Source organism: Rhinolophus sinicus, linkage group LG01 (assembly GCF_036562045.2).
Source record: "Rhinolophus sinicus isolate RSC01 linkage group LG01, ASM3656204v1, whole genome shotgun sequence".
In the NCBI taxonomy this organism is placed as follows: domain Eukaryota; kingdom Metazoa; phylum Chordata; class Mammalia; order Chiroptera; family Rhinolophidae; genus Rhinolophus; species Rhinolophus sinicus.
The window spans coordinates 1,382,690-1,401,463 of record NC_133751.1 but is presented as its reverse complement, the minus strand read 5'-3'; the positions used below and the strand labels follow the sequence as shown (position 1 = coordinate 1,401,463).

Sequence of the window (18,774 nt, the reverse complement as noted above, 5' to 3'; positions counted from 1 at the left end):
AGCCCTGGAGGTACACGTAGGAAGACGCAGTCAGCTGCAGCACTCCTCAGTAATGCAAGATCAGCAGTTGTCGAAAGACTAGACGCCCCACTCTGCCACTTCGAAACTGCCACCAGGAAATGTCATTTGGCCTCCTAGTTGTTACATGGAAGACTCCAAAATGAAACCCACCCTGTGACCCAATGTGCAGAGGGAAGAGCAGAAGATGCCGAGTCGTGGGCCACAGGGCGACAGCACAGGAGTGAGGGAGCAGGGCGCAAACGCACAGCCTGCGTGGCCCAGTGTGGGGAGTTACTGAGATGAGAAACACACACAGACATGATCCAGACCAAAAGCTGGTTCTTGGAAGACACAAAATTATCAAATCCCCGCCCCAAAAACACAGGCATAGGATTGGAAGAGAGAAACAAGGCATTATACACAGATGCTGCACCAACATACATAGAAGTCCAAAGAACCTAAAGGTAAAGTATTAGAAAAAGGCACTTTGCCAACGCTGCTGAATAGGTCAATATATACAGAGGGAGCCAAAAAACGTATACACATATTAAGAAAGGAAAAAACTGTATTAAAATTGTAATACTCGATATATACCGATAACAAAAGATGGATACAAGTCATGTTTGATTTGTGCAGTTACAAGAGGTGCTCAAAGTGGTTACCATCAGCATCCAGACACTTCTGATTATGGCAAACTACTGCTTCAGCAATGATGACCAAAGTGTCCACGTGTATACATTTTTTTGGCACCCCCGGTACATAACTGAGTTGTATTTCTATATATTAGCAAGTTAGAAGAGAACTGTAAAAATAAGTTCTTTAAAACTTCTGCAAGATCTGTAACAGCAGTAAAAGACCTTAATAAACAGAATGTATCACGTTCAAGGGTAAAAACAGTATTATAGTTACTAATCCTCCATAAACCCAATCTGTACATTCAATGCAACCTCAGCCAAAATCCCCACAGGTTTTCTGGTCTGAATTTGACAGGACATTTCAAAAGATAAGTGAAAATGCAAACGACACTAATTTTTACAAAGAGGAAGGCAGAACTCTAAGGGCCCTCGAGACTTACTCTGAAGCCACAGTACGCGGACGGGCGGGGCGGTGTGACGCTAGCACAGTTACCTGAGGCAGCGGAACAGAATGGAGCGCTCAGAAATGACCCACACAATGCAGAGCCAAGCCACCGGGCCACAGGACAGTCTTTTCCACAAATGATGCTCATCTTTAGACCAGAAAAAGGAAATTTTTGCCTTATTTCAAAAATCAAAATATATACAAAAATCAAAATTTGTAAGAAAACGGGAGAAGGGACATGTGACATAATAGAAAATATATATATATGGGCCTCTGTCCCAAGCTCCTGGCATAGAGCTCCTAAAACCCTTGGAATGTCCTAAGTGGTAAGAGCACTGGTCGCCTCCTTTATCCCAATGAGGGGGGACTCTGGGTGGCTCCTGGATGAGGGCTGTCACCAGAACCAAGCCCTGATTAGAAGCTGGGACCACTCAGCCCCGCCCCCACCCTCCAGAGGGCAGAGGGGCTGGAGATGGAGGTGATGGTCCATCATGCCTAGGAGAGGAAGCCTCCGTAACATCCCAACAGTACGGGGCTCAGGGAGCTGTTTATCTGTATCCTTTACTCTGTCCTTTCCTACTAACTGGTAAACTGTTTTTCCTGAGTTCTGTGCAGCTCTAGCTAGTTCACTGAGCCAAGGCAAGGGTCACGGCAACCTCCGATTTACAACCCATCAATGAGAAGCACAGGTGACCACCTGAACTTGCGGGGGCACCTGACGGGGAAGGAGGCAGTCTTGTGGGACTGAGCCCTCAGCCCATGGGATCTGACACTATCTCCGGGTAGGTGGTGTCAGAATTGAGTTAAATTGTAGGACGCCCAGCTGGTGTCACAGAACTGCCCCGTAGGGAAAACACCCACACATCTGGTGTCAGACGTGCTGTGAGTGTGGTAGTTGTGTGAAAGTAAAGGAGACACACAGAAGCGTAGGTCTAAACAGGGCAGATGATGTGAACAGACCCATCACCAAGGCAGACCTGGATGGCACATGAACACATGAAAAGATGCTCAACGTTGTGAGTCACAAGGGCAATGAAAATTAAAACCACAAAAAGATGGCCATACACCTTTAGCACTACCATGTTTCCCCAAAAATAAGACCTAGCCAGACCATCAACTCTAATGTGTCTTTTGGAGCAAACATTAATATAAGACCCAGTCTTATTTTAATATAAGACCAGGTATAATACAATATAATGTAATATAATACCGGGTCTTATATTAATTTTGCTCCAAAAGACGCATTAGAGCTGATGGTAGAGCTAGGTCTTATTTTCGGGGAACACAATAAAAATACAGGTAGACTGACAATACCAAATGATGATGAACTTAGCAACTGGATCTCCCATGCATCATTGGTACAAATGCAAAATGGTCTGGTGACCCTTTATTAGCCAATGTGACCACTCCTACCAAAAATAGTTTAAACACATATGAGACGTGATCAAAAGATACGGTGAGTGTTTTAATATAAAAAATTTTACGACAGTAAAAGACACATCGCCATTAATCCTCCTCAAAATCCTCCCCCTCACTTCAAACACACTTTTCCCGTCCTTCTTGCCACTTTCTGAAGCAGTTCTGGAAGTCCTCTTTCGTGAGTGTCTTTAGTTGTGCTGTCGTGGCTGCCTCCATGTCCTGAATCGATTCAAAACGTTTACCTTTCATGGTCATTTTGACTTTGGGGAAGAGCCAGAAGTCACACAGTGCCAGATCCGGTGAATAAAGTGGATGAGGACACACTGTGATGTTTTTATTTGACAGAAACTGTCGTACCAGAAGCGATGTGTGACCCGGAATGTTGTCATAATGGAGGATGAAGGAATGCCACTCACGAAACAGGACTTCCAGAACTGGCTCAGAAAGTGGCAAGAATGATGGGATAAGTGTGTTTGAAGCAAGGGGGTGTATTTTAAGGGGATTAATGGCAATGTGTCTTTTACTGTAATAAACTTTTTTTATTTAAACATCCACTGTACCTTTCGATCGATCACATCTTGTACTTACCTGGACCCCGCAATTCTACTGGTGGATCTCTACCCAAGAGAAATGAAAACTTATGTCCCCACAGTCACAACTTGATTCATAACAGCCCTACAGTGGGACCAACCCAAGTGTCCACCCGCTGGTCAGTGACGAAGTGTGACCTGCACACACAATGGAAGACCACTTGGCAGGAAAGGAACAACACGGATTACTCTCAAAGCCCTGTGCTAAGTGAAAGAAGCCTATTTATGTGAAACTCTAGAAAAAGCACCACCACAGTAACAGACAGCAAATCAGACGTGGCAGGGCCACGGGGAAGTGGGAGGGGACCGCACAAGGGAACCTGTTGTGTCATGACTGTCTGGAGGGTATACAGCAGCACACATTTGTCAAAGTGCAAAGAACAGTGTATTTGAAACTGGCACATTTTACTGTGTGTAAATTTTATCACAGTAAAGCTGACCCAAAAATTAATTTCAGTTTTATGAAATGTAAAACAACTCTCCTACAAGATAAAACAGAAGAATATCTTCATGTCCATAGTTATAAAGATCTCTTAAATAGGACTAATAATAAAGCTAATAACCAAAAGCACTAACCATCAAGGAAAACACTGATAAAATTAAGAACATTAAAATTAAGAACTTCTGACATCAAGAGACATTTTTTTTTTTAATATTCAAAAGACAGCTCTAAGAGAATATAAAGGAGAGCCTCAGAAGAAGATGATATTTGCAACAGGTATTAACCAACAAACGGCTAATATCTGAACTTCTAAAGAACTTCTATAAAAATATAGAAAACCACCCAAAGGAAAACCAAGCACAAGACTTGAACAGGCATTACACACACACACACACACACACACACACACACACACCAGATAGATAGATCCACATCTGTAAGTCTATATATCTAAGTGGCCAATAAGCATACAACAAGATATCCACCTCATTAACCGTGGGAAATGCAAACTAAACCCAGAAAGGTAATAAACAAGGGAACATAAATAAAAAGATCGCTTCCAATACTGATGAGTAAAGTGATGAACGTGATCAAGTGACAGGATGGGCGGGGTGGTCAAGGCCTTGCTAGGGAGGCGACACTGGAGGTGGGTTCTTTTTGTTTAATTGCGACACAAATGACAGAGCAGTGTATTAGCTTCGGGGGCACAACACAGTGAGCTGATATTTGTAATGTCACAAAATGATGACCACACCAGGGCCAGCTAACATCCAACAACACACTCAGTTACAAACGTGTCTCTGGGGATGACAACTGCCAAGGCCGACTGTCTCAGCAGCTCACACACACACACACACAGCACAGCACTGTACCTCCAGTCCCCATGCTGCACCTCTGCATGACTGACTGACTATACCTGGACGTCGTACCTTGTGACCCCGTCCCCCATTGCATCTGCCCCCACCCTCGTCTACAGCCACGGATCTGTTCTCTGTATCTGCGAGTTTGGTTTTTTGTTGTTTGTTTTGTTTTGTTTTAAGATTCCACATATAAATGAGGCCACACAGTATCTGTCTCTGACTAATTTCATTGAGCATAATACCTTTCAAGGTCCTTCCATGTCATCACAAATGGCAAGATTCCATTCTTTTTTATGGTTGAATAATATTCCATTGTGTACATGCTGCATATTTATAGCAGCATTATTCTTAATGGACAAAAAAGGGAAATAACCCACACAGCTATCAATAGTACATAAGCTGGTATATATAAATTGTGGTATATTCACACAATGGAACAAAAATGAAAAAAATGACACACAACCACACACATTACTACGTTGTACAAAAAAACCTAGATCTAAACAATACATACCACACTGTATACATGCACATATACACAAGTATAGAACACACACGACACAGAATATACAATTACACTGACAGAGGACATGCATCGGGAAACAGGCAAGGCTAAACTACAGTGATTACGAACACACGCTAGGGTGGAAAAACAAAGCAAAACAAGGAGAAGAGTCTCCCGTGAGGACGGGCCCCCCACCACACTGTGGGTTCTGGGGGTGGGCAGCCCCCCGCTGCCCAGGGTGGTAACGCTCTGCGAGCTCCCTGAGCTGAGCATGTCTTTCCCTGCACTGTGCCGGTTGTATTTTGAGCTAACAAACAATTTGAAAAGTTGTGACTGCGACAGTCCCGGCAGGGGAGACGCAGCCTTGGATGGAGTGGGGAGGCATGCGGAGACGGCCCCCCGGCAGCAGAGGTGGCAGCTCGCTGACGCGGTGCAGGTGTGCGTGAAGACACACAAGGGTCCACACAGCCAAGTGGACGCTGGCGCCCTTGCTGGGATGGAAAGGGCAGTTCTGGTTCAAACATGCGAGGGCTGAGAGTCAGGGCGCAGACATGCAGCAGGGACGACCGGCAGGCGTCTGAGAGCCTGAAGCCCCGAGGCCTGATGGGACACTAGCGCAGTTTCCCCGGGACATTTGGAAAGACAGGGTGTTGTTTTCAGGTTTCACAGTGACTGGGGAATGGGACTGCCACCTAGCAGGCAGCAACCAGGAACACCTAACTTTCTGCCATAAACAAGTCCTACACAAGGAAAAATGATCTCACTCCAAATGCCAATAACCTGTGGGGAAACCCCGACCCGGGGAACAAGGAAAGGGACAGGAGAGCCAAGTCTGTCCCCAAGGGCATGCTAACACCGAGAAGGGGGAAACAACAGGGGACAGGAGGGCTGGCCCGTGAGGGAGGACAGCTAGTGTTGGTCCCTAAGACCCAGGGCAGTAAGTACGTCAAGGAGGGAGGGGCCAGTGCAAATGAGGTCAGGTACCAGGAAGGCGAGACCCCAGCTGGCGAGACGCACCCTGACTGTCTCAGCCGCTCCCCACCTCTCCTCACGGTACTAGCCTGAGAAGGAAGCCCGGGACCCAACTCACTAGGCTTTATACACCCAATCATCTGAAATCTAGCCTGGCTTGTGTGTCTAAAGTCAGGTCACCCTTTTTTAAGAACAAAAAAATAAGCAACAGATTAGAGCAGATGACTTATGAACTGCTAAGGGTGGCAGGTGGGGGTCCAGCGTTAGTGGGAAAGGGGGTGCGGTGCCTAAGAGCAACACAGAGAAACAATGACGCTCATCCTTGTCATGGAACCTGAGGAGGAGATCACACCAAGAGGATGGCGTTCTTCTTCACTGCGGAGCTGCTCCTTTACCTTCCCTCTGTGCCACCTCTCCTTTCAGGGAGCGGCAAAGGGGGAGCCCATCGCCATCCGGCAGCCATCCCCCCAGCATCCTGTCCAACAGCGGCATCTACTGGTCGGTAGGAATTAGTCACGAGTCCTCCAGATGGACGGATGCTGCTGGCCTGCGCGCGCGCACACACACACACACACACACACCACCACCCCCCACCCCCCCGTATAGTTTCAGACCGACGGAGAAAAGCAACTTCAAAATGAGAAACGAAATCTTAACACTATCAGAGAAATTTGCAAAGACCATGCCACTGATTCCTTGAAAATGCTAATTTGTTAAAAATATATTTTTTAAATAGTGCCTTAAAAAAATAGCTGGCACATAAAATGAAATATAAATTTAACCTTTGACCCGGCAATCCCATGTCTCAGACTGTATCCCACAGATACACTGGTAAAAATAAGAAAAGACACATGCATAACCCACATGCAATAGCAAAAACCTGGAACCGACCCAAATGCTATCCACAGGGGACCAGTCCACTGTCAACAGAATACTGTGCAGCTCTGAAAAGGAGTGACAGCCGCCTCTATGCACCGGTACAGAAGGAGCCCCAGGACACGGCAAACGAAAATGCCCAGTGGAGAAAAGTGTGTGAACTAAGGTCTCTCACGAGGTGATTCAGGTTCAGTGAGGTGACTGGGGTGGGCCCTAATGCAATCCGACTGGTGTCCTTATAAGGAGAGTAGGACACAGACACACGCAAAGGGACAACCATGTGAGGACATGGGGAGCAGACAGCCCAGAAGAGAGGCCGCAGGAGAGGCCACATTGTATGAAGAACTTTTACAACTTAATACAATAAACACAATTAAAAAATGAGCAGAAATCTCAAGACATTGTCATTAAAAAAAGACACACGGATGGCATATAAGCACTTGAAATGACACTCAATATCACCGTCATTAGGGAAATGAGAATTGAAACCACAAGAAGATGGTGACATAGAAAGATGCTGAACTCACTGCCCAGAGCAGACACGCTGAGTTTATAGCTACATATGGATCAATTTCCTCTTTAGAAAAACCCGAAAGGCTGGCTGAGCAATGAAGACAAATCGGCCACGTGGGAGGAAAATGGCCAGAGGAGCTGGGACACATCTCATCATTAATTCCGCCCCCAGCACTGGGACCCATAGCCAGAGTGGGACTCACACCCCGAGCTTCTCCCTGACAAGTGAGGGCTCGAACCCCACATTGGGATCCCCAACTTTTGAGACCTACACTTGGGAAACGAGCCCCCAAAACATCTAACTTTGAAAACCCAGGGGTCCACGTCCCGATACCCACCAGACTCTGGCCATCTGAACAACCACCGCACTGGGACTCACACGTCCAGGCCCAGCTCAGGCCCAGCCATTGGCGCAGACTTAAAGTGAGGGGGGCTCCCCTGCTTGTCCTGACCTGCACAACATCCAGGAGCCTGCAGGGACACCCCGGGACACAGAGCGGGGGCACCACCTTCACCTCTCCCTCCTCCGAGCTCAAAGACCAGGCTCTCCTGGAAGGGAGCCTTACGTCTGGTGCCCCGATTTCTGCAGCTGCCGCCTAAGGGATGCCTCTTGTTCACCTGGCTCTAGAGGCCAAAGGGCTTGCATTCCCGGTGTCATGGGAGTGTAATAATCGGTGTCACCCAGAACAGAGTTCACACCCTGGTGTGGCATCCCGATTTTGTGACTGCTGCCAGGTGACACCTCCACATCACCTGGCTCTGGGCCCGTCGGGCTCACACCCATGGGTCCCACAGGGCTGTGACCAATGGAGACCGAGTTCTTCAGCAGCTCCAACCCCCAGAGCAGAGCAAGTGGCACAGACCCAGGAGTGTGGTATCTCTGTGAGGTCTGCTGGCCCATCACCTGACTGCATGGGGCAGCCTCCCAACGAGCCGCATCTCGGGCTGACTGCAACCCTGCCCAGAGACCCGAGAAGGCCGGCCCTGGCTCCCCGCTCACCCTCTGCGGGGCTCCAGTGCCCGTCTCCTGGAGGACAGCTTTACACACGTCCGGGACTCCGGGTTTTGTGGCTGCAAAGGGCAGCCCCTTGACTGCCTTGCTGTGGTTGCAGGGGGGCGGAGGGGGGCAGAGGGGGGGACAGGGGCGGGGGGAATCTTGCATTCCTGGATCCCACAGGACAGTGGCAACTGGAGAGATGATTCCTGGCAGCATACCCCCCGGGGCACTGCAGACAGCGGACTGAGGCACACCCCCATCTTTCTGGGAAGGACGTGGCTCTGCGTGGCCGGAGCTTGGGCCTGCGGGGCAGGCTCCAGTTGGGCACACGTGCTCTCCAGGAACACAGGCTGGGGTGCCATCTTGGCGCTCTCCCTCTGCCTTGCTCCAGCTCACCAGTATCACCCAGAAAAGAGCTTGTAAACTCGTCATAGCCCCAAGCTCTATGACTGCCGCCCAGGGGACACCTCTAGATCACCTGGCTCTGGTGGCCAGTGGGGCTCACGCCTGTGGTCCCCCAGGCTGGGTATATGTGCACCCTTTAGAAAGCTGCTGCCTGATGGTCTGGCTTCCAGTCAGCCCAAATCTAGGTGCTGAGATCCTCCTCTTGGGGACAATGACAGATCTTGTCACATCCTCAGTCGCTGGGAGCTATTAAAAACAGAACAGGCTGCTTGGACAAGGGCAGAGCTTTGTGAGACAACCAAGAGCGGAGGCAGAGTTGAACGACAGGTTCACCTCCTACACGAGGCCACACCTTTAAGACGGGAGAAGTAGTTGTTTCATCTACTGCATAGAAACCAACACAGAGGGTCAAGTAAGTGAACAGAGGAATATGTTGCAGATGAAAGAACAAGAAAAGCCTTAATGAAACAGAGATCAGTCATCCACCTGACAACGAGTGCAAAGCAGTGGTCATAGAGATGCTCACGGAACTGGGGGGAAGGATGGATGAGTAAAGATCTTCAACCAAGACGAGAAGTATAAGAAAGTGGCAAATAGAAGTCACAGAGCTAAAAACACTAGTGTGACTGAAAAATACACCAGAGGGTTTCAGGGGCAGACTAGATGGAGCAGAAGATAGGACGCGTGAACTTGAAGACAAGGCCGTGGAACTCACCTAGTCAGAGCCGCAAAAAGGAAAGAGAATGAGAGAAAGGGAGGAAAGGTTAAGGGACTTAGGGGAGAGCGAAAGGAAGTGGTGAAAGTTTAAGGAACGTTTAGAACAACATCAAACAGACTAACATTCTCATGATGTGGCTCCCAGAAGGAGAAGAGAAAGGGGTGGAGATGTTACTTGAAGAAATAATGGCCGAAAACCTCCCTAACCTGGGAACAGACATCCAGATCCAGGAAGCCCAGAGAGTTCCAAGTAAAATGAACCCAAGGAGACCCACACCGAGACATATTACAATTAAAGAGCCAAAAGTGAAAGACAAGGAGAGAATCTATGAAGCAGCAAAAAAAGAACAACGTGTTATACACAAGGGAACCCCCATAAGACTGTCAGATTGCTCAGCATAAACTGCTGGCCAGAAAGGAGTGTCACTGCACACTCGTATTCAAAGTGCTGAAAGAAAAATAAAACTGCCAGTCAAGAATACTCTACCCAGCAAAGTTATCAATCAGACTTGAAGGATAGTTCACCAGACAAGCGAAAGCTAAAGGAGTTCATCACCACTAAATGGCCTTACAAGATATATCAAAGGTACTTCTTAATATGAGAAAAAGGACACTAATTAGTAACAAGAACACATGAAAGAATAAATCTCATTGGAAAAGTAAACATATAGTAAAAGTATTGGATTAATCACTTACAAAACTAGTATGAAGGTTAAAAGACAGAAGCAGTTAAAATAACTATGATTACAGTAATTAGTTAAGGGATACGCAAGATAAAAAGATGTGAAATATGACCTCAAATACAGAAAACTGGGGGCGAGGAGAGTAGTAATGCTGAGCTTTACGGTGGGATCAAACTTAGTTACTAAGTTTAAATAGACTGTTATAGATCTAAGTGATTACATATAAGCCTCGTGGTAACCACCTATATAGTAAAGACACGAAAGGTAAAGAGAAAGGCATATAAACATACCACTAAAGAAAGGCATCAGACCACAAAGGAAAAGAGCAAGAGAAGACAGGAACAGAGGGAAACTACAAAAACAGCCCCCCCCCAGTAAACAATTAACAGAAGGGCAATAAGCACGTGGCTGTCAGTAATCACCTTAAATGAAAATGGGCTAAATTCACCAATCAAAAGACACAGAGTGGCCGAATGCATAAAAAAAATCAAGACTCACCTATATGCTTCCTGAAACAGACACATTTTAGATGTAAGGACACACAGACAGAAAGTGAAGGGATGGAAAAAGATATTCCATGCAAATGAAAACCAAAAGAAAGCTGGAGTAGCTATGTTTAGATCAGATAAAATAGACTTTAAAACAAAGATGGTAAAGAGACAAAGAAAAGTTATGTAACGATAAAGAGGTCAACCCAACAAGAAGATACAACATTTGTAAATTTTATGCACCCTCCATAGGACCACCTGAATATGAGCATACAAAGCAAATATTAGCAGACCTAAAGGGAGAAACAGACAGCAATACAAGAACAGCAGGGAGTTTCAATACCCCACTCACATCAGTGGATTGATTATCCAGATAGAAAATCAATAAGGAAACATCGGCCTGAAACAGATGAACTTAACAGATATTTACATAACATTCCATCCAAAGCCACACTGTGCACATGGAACATTTCCAAGATAGAGCATATGTCAGGCCACAAAACAAGTCTTCATAAATCTAAGGTTTGAAATCATATCAGGCATCTTTCTGACCCCCGTGGTATAAAACCAGGAATCAATCACATGAAGAAAACTGGAAAATTTATAAATACGAGGTCTCACAATGAAGTTTGTGAACTTGTTGCAGTGCTGTTGAGAACCTTTTTTTCATATCAAAGGGATTATTCATTATGAATTTGTACCAACTGGACAAACAGCTAATCAAATTTACTATTTGGAAGTGCTGAAAAGGCTGCGTGAAAAAGTTAGATGACCTGAACTTTTCGCCAACAATTCATGGCTCTTGCATCACGACAATGCACCAGCTCACACGGCACTGTCTGTGAGGGGGTTTTTAGTCAGTAAACAAATAACTGTATTGGAACACCCTCCCTACTCACCTGATCTGGCCCCCAGTGACTTCTTTCTTTACCTGAAGATAAAGGAAATATTGAAAGGAAGACATTTTGATGACATTCAGACGTCAAGGGTAATAAGATGACAGCTCTGATGGCCATTCCAGAAAAAGAGTTCCAAAATTGCTTTGAAGGGTGGACTAGGTGCTGGAGCCGGTGCATAGCTTCCCAAGGGGAGCACTTCCAAGGTGACTATAGTGATATTCAGCAGTGAGGTGTGCAGCACTTTTTCCAGGATGAGTTCGCAAACTTAATTGTCAGACCTCGTACATGGAGATTAAACAACATGTTGCTGAACAACCATTGGGTCAAAGAAGAAATAAAAAACTACCGAGACAAATGGAAATGTAACATACCAAAACTTATGGGACGCAGCACAAGCAATGCTAAGAGGGAAGTTCGTAGCAATAAATGCCTACCTCAAGAAACAAGGAAAGTGTCAGAGAAACAACCTAACTTCATACCTCCAAGAACTAGAAAAAGAAGAAATGAAGGAAATAAAAATTTGAGGAGAAATGAATGAAAGAGACTAAAAACACAATAGGAAAGAACAATGAAACTAAGCTGGTTCTTTGAAAAAATTGACAAAGAGAAAGGAGCACTCAAAATCAGAAATGAAAGAGATGTTACACCTGATAGCACAGAAATACAATGGGTCATAAGAGACAACTGTGTATGCTGACAGCTGGGATGGATCATCTCGATACAATGACGCTGAATGACGGGAGTCTGCTGACAAAAAATACAAAACACCTACAGTGACCGAAAACAGACCAGTTGTTGCCTGGGACCTGAGGGCGCAGGAGGAAGAGGAGGACTGGCTTACAAAGAGGCAGGAGGAAGTTTCGGAGGGCGTGGGGAGGGTCATTCCTGAATGTGGTGATGGTGTCACGGAGGTGCGTGTTCCTCAGATCTCCTCGGATGCACACTTTAAATATCTTAGCCTATTGTATGGCAAATAAACCTCAGTAAAAGTGCTTTTCTGAAAAAAAAGGTGGCTGGGGATAAAAGACACCACCAAGGCTGAAAAAACACATCACAAAGAGGGAAAACGTAACTAACACATGCAACCAACAAAGGACTAGGGATACATAAAAGGGTAGGGAACCCATGAAGGACGCCCATCAATCAATAAAAAGACAAACCACCCTATGGAAATTTGGTCAAAGACATGAACAGACATTTCACAAAGGAAAAAGCACCAACGGCCTATAAACATGACGGACGTGAACTTCATTCATAACCCTGCTATACAAATCAAAACAGGGAACCATGTCACACCCAGCGGGTTGGTGAAAACAGAGCCCTGCACAACCAAGGTGTTCGAGAACATTCAATGCAACGTATGTGGGAACAACACCCTGAGAACCAGGAGAGCTGACAGTGCCAGCGTTACACCCTGCAGCTGGGCACCAAATGCCCCTCGCAGCGGTATCGGTATGACGATCCAAAACTGAAAGTAACCGACATGCCCATCAAGAACGCAATGATACATTCTGGCTTATCCATAAAATGAAACACTACTCAGAGTGAAAATGAACTCCAGACATACGAGTATGCTTCAACATCAACGAACCTCAGAAACACAGCTGAACAAAAGAGTCAATTCGCAGCACACATACGGTGCAATTCCATTTCTATTAGTACAAAAACAATGTTTAGAGGTATATTAAGTGGTTAAACCATGAAAAAAAGTCAAGAGCGATTTACACAAAATTCAGCGGCCCTGAGTTCTGGTGGCGGTCGGAAGACACACAAAGATTTCTAAGTCATTTAATGTTCTTGCTCAAACTGGGTGTCTTGAGTACAGACGTTCATTTTACACTTTCACATATAGAATATGTATATGTTTTACACTTTTACATATACACTTCACAAAATGTTTTAAAAAGCTAAAGGGTTAATGACAGGGAAAGATGACAGTGACAGGAAGGCCAGCTTGAGTTTGGTGGTTCTGGGATGGCTTCTCCAGGGGAGCAGGACACACGTGATGAAAACATCCAAGGAAAGGAAGTGCCCAGGCGCAGACAAGAGTGGCTGCAGAGGAGGCTGCCAGACAGAGAAGCGGAGGAGGTCCAGGAGGCAGAGGGCAGAGTCCGGCAGGTCGGTGCAAGGACTTTGGTTTTTACTGCCACCAAGGGTCCTGGGCAGGGCGGCTTCTGCTGTGTTAAGACTAGAACCAAGTGCGGAAGAGCAGAAGCAGGAGACCGGTGGGGACTGGGCTGCGTCATCCAGGCCAGAGGACTGGTGTGGGCCAGCGTGGGACTCGGGATCAAGTCTGAGGGTAGGACAGCGGGTTACTCCTGGATAGGACAGTGGCAGCCGGCTGGAGCTACGGTTTGGAGCCCAAACGACTGCCACCAACTGAGATGGGGATGATGGGGAGCAACACTGGTGCGGCAAGAGTAGGGGCTCAGTTTTAGACACGTGAATTTGGGGTTCCTACTGCACTGGGTTCATTAATGTCCCCCAGAATCTGTGACAGTGACCTCATCTGGAAATGGGGGCCTGACGATGAACTCAAGTTCCAATGAGGTCACACTGGACTAGGGTGGCCCTAATTCACTGACCGGCACTTTTATAGGAAGGAAGACGCCACGTGAAGACAGAGGCAGAGAGCGGAGTGACACCACGATAATCCAGGATAATCGCCCTGTCTTAAAGTCAGCTAGTTAGTAGCCGATTACATCTGCAAAGTCCCTTCTCAGCAGAGCCTAGGCTGGTGTCCCACTGCATAAGCGGGGACAGAGATCTCGAGACATGTGTACACTTCTGCCGACACAGACTCCCACGTGCCACATATTAACACATACACACACGTCATACACTGCTGCCGGCACAGACTCCCACGTGCCACATATTAACACACACACACACATAATTCACTGCTGCCGACACAGACTCCCACGTGCCACATATTAACACACACACACATAATACACTGCTGCCGGCACAGACTCCCACGTGCCACATATTAACACACACACACATAATACACTGCTGCCGGCACAGACTCCCATGTGCCACATATTAACACACACACACATAATACACTGCTGCCGGCACAGACTCCCACGTGCCACATATTAACACACACACACATAATACACTGATGCCGGCACAGACTCCCACGTGCCACATATTAACACACACACACACATAATACACTGCTGCCGGCACAGACTCCCATGTGCCACATATTAACACACATACACACACATAATACAGTGCTGCCGGCACAGACTCCCACGTGCCACATATTAACACACACACACATAATACACTGCTGCCGGCACAGACTCCCACGTGCCACATATTAACACACACACACACACATAATTCACTGCTGCCGACACAGACTCCCACGTGCCACATATTAACACACACACACATAATACACTGCTGCCGGCACAGACTCCCATGTGCCACATATTAACACACACACACATAATACACTGCTGCCGGCACAGACTCCCACGTGCCACATATTAACACACACACACATAATACACTGCTGCCGGCACAGACTCCCACGTGCCACATATTAACACACACACACATAATACACTGCTGCCGGCACAGACTCCCACGTGCCACATATTAACACACACACACATAATACACTGCTGCCGGCACAGACTCCCACGTGCCACATATTAACACACACACACACACGTCATACACTGCTGCCGGCACAGACTCCCACGTGCCACATATTAACACACACACACATAATACAGTGCTGCCGGCACAGACTCCCACGTGCCACATATTAACACACACACACATAATACAGTGCTGCCGGCACAGACTCCCACGTGCCACATATTAACACACACACACATAATACAGTGCTGCCGGCACAGACTCCCACGTGCCACATATTAACACACACACACATAATACACTGCTGCCGGCACAGACTCCCACGTGCCACATATTAACACACACACACACACATAATTCACTGCTGCCGACAGACTCCCACGTGCCACATATTAACACACATACACGTCATACACTGCTGCCGGCACAGACTCCCACGTGCCACATATTAACACACACACACATAATACACTGCTGCCGGCACAGACTCCCACGTGCCACATATTAACACACACACACATAATACACTTCTGTGATACAGCTTTGAAAGTCAAATATTATATACATTCCATTACTGCAAACTGACAACATGGTTGAAATAATGGATGAAGCTTTAAGTGAAGAGAAAAACCACCCTTGCCAATGCAAATATCCTTAGGAAATACAAGTTCAACAAAACAAAGACTGGACTGAAGCAGCAGCCTGAACTTCATTCCCGAGAAGGGGCTTAACAGATTCCTTCTCCACAGAAACGAGAACGATAATACTCACTGGCGGTCTAGAAACGGCCAAACAGACTAAACCAGACACAGGAGCACAGAGCAGGGTGGCAGGAAACGGAAGGATTCCCGGGAGACAGAGGCCACGGCCCCACCTCGCCCCGTGTCCCCTCACTCCGAGGTCTCCCGCAAGCACCTGTTCCTACTCGAGGGCCCGAGGTAGAGTATTGCTCACATTGTTTGATCGCGCCTGCCTCTGCCACAGTTTGCTAATCACTTCTCCCCACGCAGTGCCACCAACACGGTGTAGGAAACTGAGCTGCGTGCATATCTAGCAATTATTTTCATTAACTCATTACTTTATTTTCAAGTTTCTTCTGAAGGCATGTGCAGTGTAACTACAACAACAACATCTAACATTATCAGGTCTCTGAGGCGTTAACCTTTCCAGGCGAGGCAAGTGCAGAGGCTAAGGGTCGAGGCCAAGGTCAGAGCGCCGGGGCAGCAGGCGCAGGGCCTGAGCCCGGGTCTGCGGCGCCGGGTCCGCTCTCACCAGGAGCTGCCACGCTGTCCCCACCAGCGAAGAGCGGCGCCGGGTCTCGTCGCGGCAACTGGCCCAGGGAGCATCCCGCTGGCCGGACGGAGGGAGGCCCGGTTCTCCCTCTGCTCTCCCCACCGGGACAAACTGTACCGGCCAAGAAGGCGCCGCGCAGGTTTCTGAGCACCGCCTCGGAAGAGGGACGGGCGGCCCCGCTGAAACGCTGCGCTCCTCAGCAGAGAGACCCAGAGCCTGACCTCCCCCTCGCACTCCTCGCAGCGCTGCTTCCCGCCACGCGCTCCTCCACTTCTCGGCGGGCGGCTGGGCGCTGCCCTCCCCTCACGCAGGCGGGTCAGGGCGGCCTCCAAACTACCGACAGGGCCACAGGCAGAAAGGAAGAGCCCACGGGACTGAACGTCGCCGCCGACGCGCCTCCCGACCAGCGCGGCAGTAACGGGCCGCCCGCCCTGCGAGTTCTCCGTGCGCGGTGCCGACGCCTCGGGGAGGACGTGCGGGCCGCACACCCCGCGGCTCGCAGGCGACCGCGGACGAAGGGGCCCGCTCCGGGGGCTGGAGTCCGCCACCCGGCGCCCGCACGGCGCCCACAGGCGGCCCGCGCGCCCAGGGCCTCTCGGAGCCGCGCACGGGGACCGGGGCCCAGGGCTGGGGACAGGGACAGGGAGGCCGAGCCAGGGCGGGACGAGGGGCCGGAGGAGGCGCGGGGACGCGGCCTCGGCGCCGCCCGGGGCTCCGCGCCGGCCCGGAACTCACGTTTGTACTCGGCCATCAGCCTCTTGAGCGCCGTCCCCGCCATCGTCCGGGTAACAGCTGTGCGGTCCGGCCTCGCCTGCGAAGCGCTCGTATCCTCCCGCCCGCAGCCGGGGCTGCTTCCGGGTCGCCGGCCGGGCACAGAAGCCCTTCCGGGGCGCGGGGAGCGCGTGCGCAGTGGCGGGCGGGCGGGCGGCGCGCGCTTGGGGGACGCGGCGGGAGCGCTGTGGCCCCGAGGTCTGCCACCCGGCCCCTCGGCCGCCTCGTGGGGCTAACGCCGCTCCCGGCTGCCCCAATTCCCGTGGGGCCCTGGTTTCCCCAGGACTCTGGGCAGCAGGCGCCCGGGTGGGTACGCAGCGGCCGCCTGTGCCGTCACACTGGCCGCAGGAGCGTCCGAGGGAGGACGGCGCGGGTGGCAGGGCGCTGGCTGCGGGCTGCGCGACGTCATTCTGGTGGGGGGTCTTCTAAAGACCCCAGGAGGAGGGGTGAAGGAAGAGGCTGCGGTCGCTGAAGCGGCCACTGCACGTGGCGCGACGGGCGGCGCGCTCGCCGCCTCCCTGCCCTTAGGGGCGGGTCGCTGACGCCAGGCCCAGGGCGCCGGACACCGACTCCGAAGACATCGAACATCGATGCCCCGACTACCTTCCCACAGGGGCTAGGTTTGGAGAGGAGGTGGGGGCGTTACTCCCCGTCCTCGCGGCGCAGCCGGAACTCGGGGCGCCCGAGACTTGGCCCCACGGGAGACCCGAGCCGCGCGCGGCCAGCGGCTGCCCAGGATGCAGGGCTCTGAGTAACAGGTGTGATGTGTCGTGGCTCCCTAAGCGTCGCACATTGGGGAGACCAGCAAGTTAGAAAAATGTTCGTCTTTTGTATCTTTGGCAATTAAAGTTCTTAAGCATAAAAAGTGTGTCACAGCTGAACCCGAGTTTTAAGGTGGAGCATTAATACGCTTCCCCACCTGTAAGTTTACGCAGGACGGGGTGGGGTTTTCAGTGCTGACACAGGGAAGTGCCAGCTGGGATCTGGAAACCAGTTACCAGGATAAATACAGCCATCTCCTCCTGAAGCATGAATTTAACCCAAAGATCTTGGGATTTAGATGTGTAACTTACCATTTTAAAAATATTAATACTGAGAGCTGTTATTCCAAATGCACAATTTGCATAAATTTTAAGAGAAAGAACCTCAAGGACAGCTGCCTTCTCCGGTCAGGTGTGGGGAGTTCGGGCAGCACTGCACTGTCACACCTACCGCTCAGCACTGCTCATGCGACTGAAGGCACAAACGCAGGGGCCCCTCTGAGATGTACCCGCCCCCAGCCTTTCCAGGGCACCTGCAAATGACTCACCCCTGTAATGTGCTTCAGCCCACCTCCTTTTGCTGGTGTAAGTCTGGCTAGAGCGCACTTTTTCCCAGCTGCCCTTGACCCTCACCCGATGGACTACTAAACAGCTCACTCCCTTTCAGCCCTGGTTCTGTCACAGCAGAGTCCACTGGGAAGTCCTCTGTCAAGTTAGCTTCAGTTCACTCAACTTCAAAGAGTAGCTTGTCAACCGCACAGAGGAAAACACAAGTCTGACGGTCAAGCACCCAACAACCTGAGCCGCCCAGCCTGATGTCGAGATCCACTGCCTCCAAAACCCACCCTCTAGGGCAGCCGGATGGCTCAGTTGGTCAGAGCA

General features: G+C 49.3%; 1 protein-coding gene across 1 annotated transcript in view; it reads right to left on the bottom strand.

The window, feature by feature from the left end:
• Nucleotides 1–17,313, bottom strand: part of UBE2G2 (ubiquitin conjugating enzyme E2 G2) — a 33,559-nt gene extending 16,246 nt beyond the window's left edge. The window contains exon 1 of the mRNA XM_074324132.1: nucleotides 17,096–17,313. Coding sequence (XP_074180233.1) covers nucleotides 17,096–17,138 — 43 coding nt within the window. The 5' untranslated portion in view covers nucleotides 17,139–17,313. The remainder of the gene's footprint in view (nucleotides 1–17,095) is intronic.
• Between the last annotated feature and the right edge of the window lie 1,461 nt (nucleotides 17,314–18,774).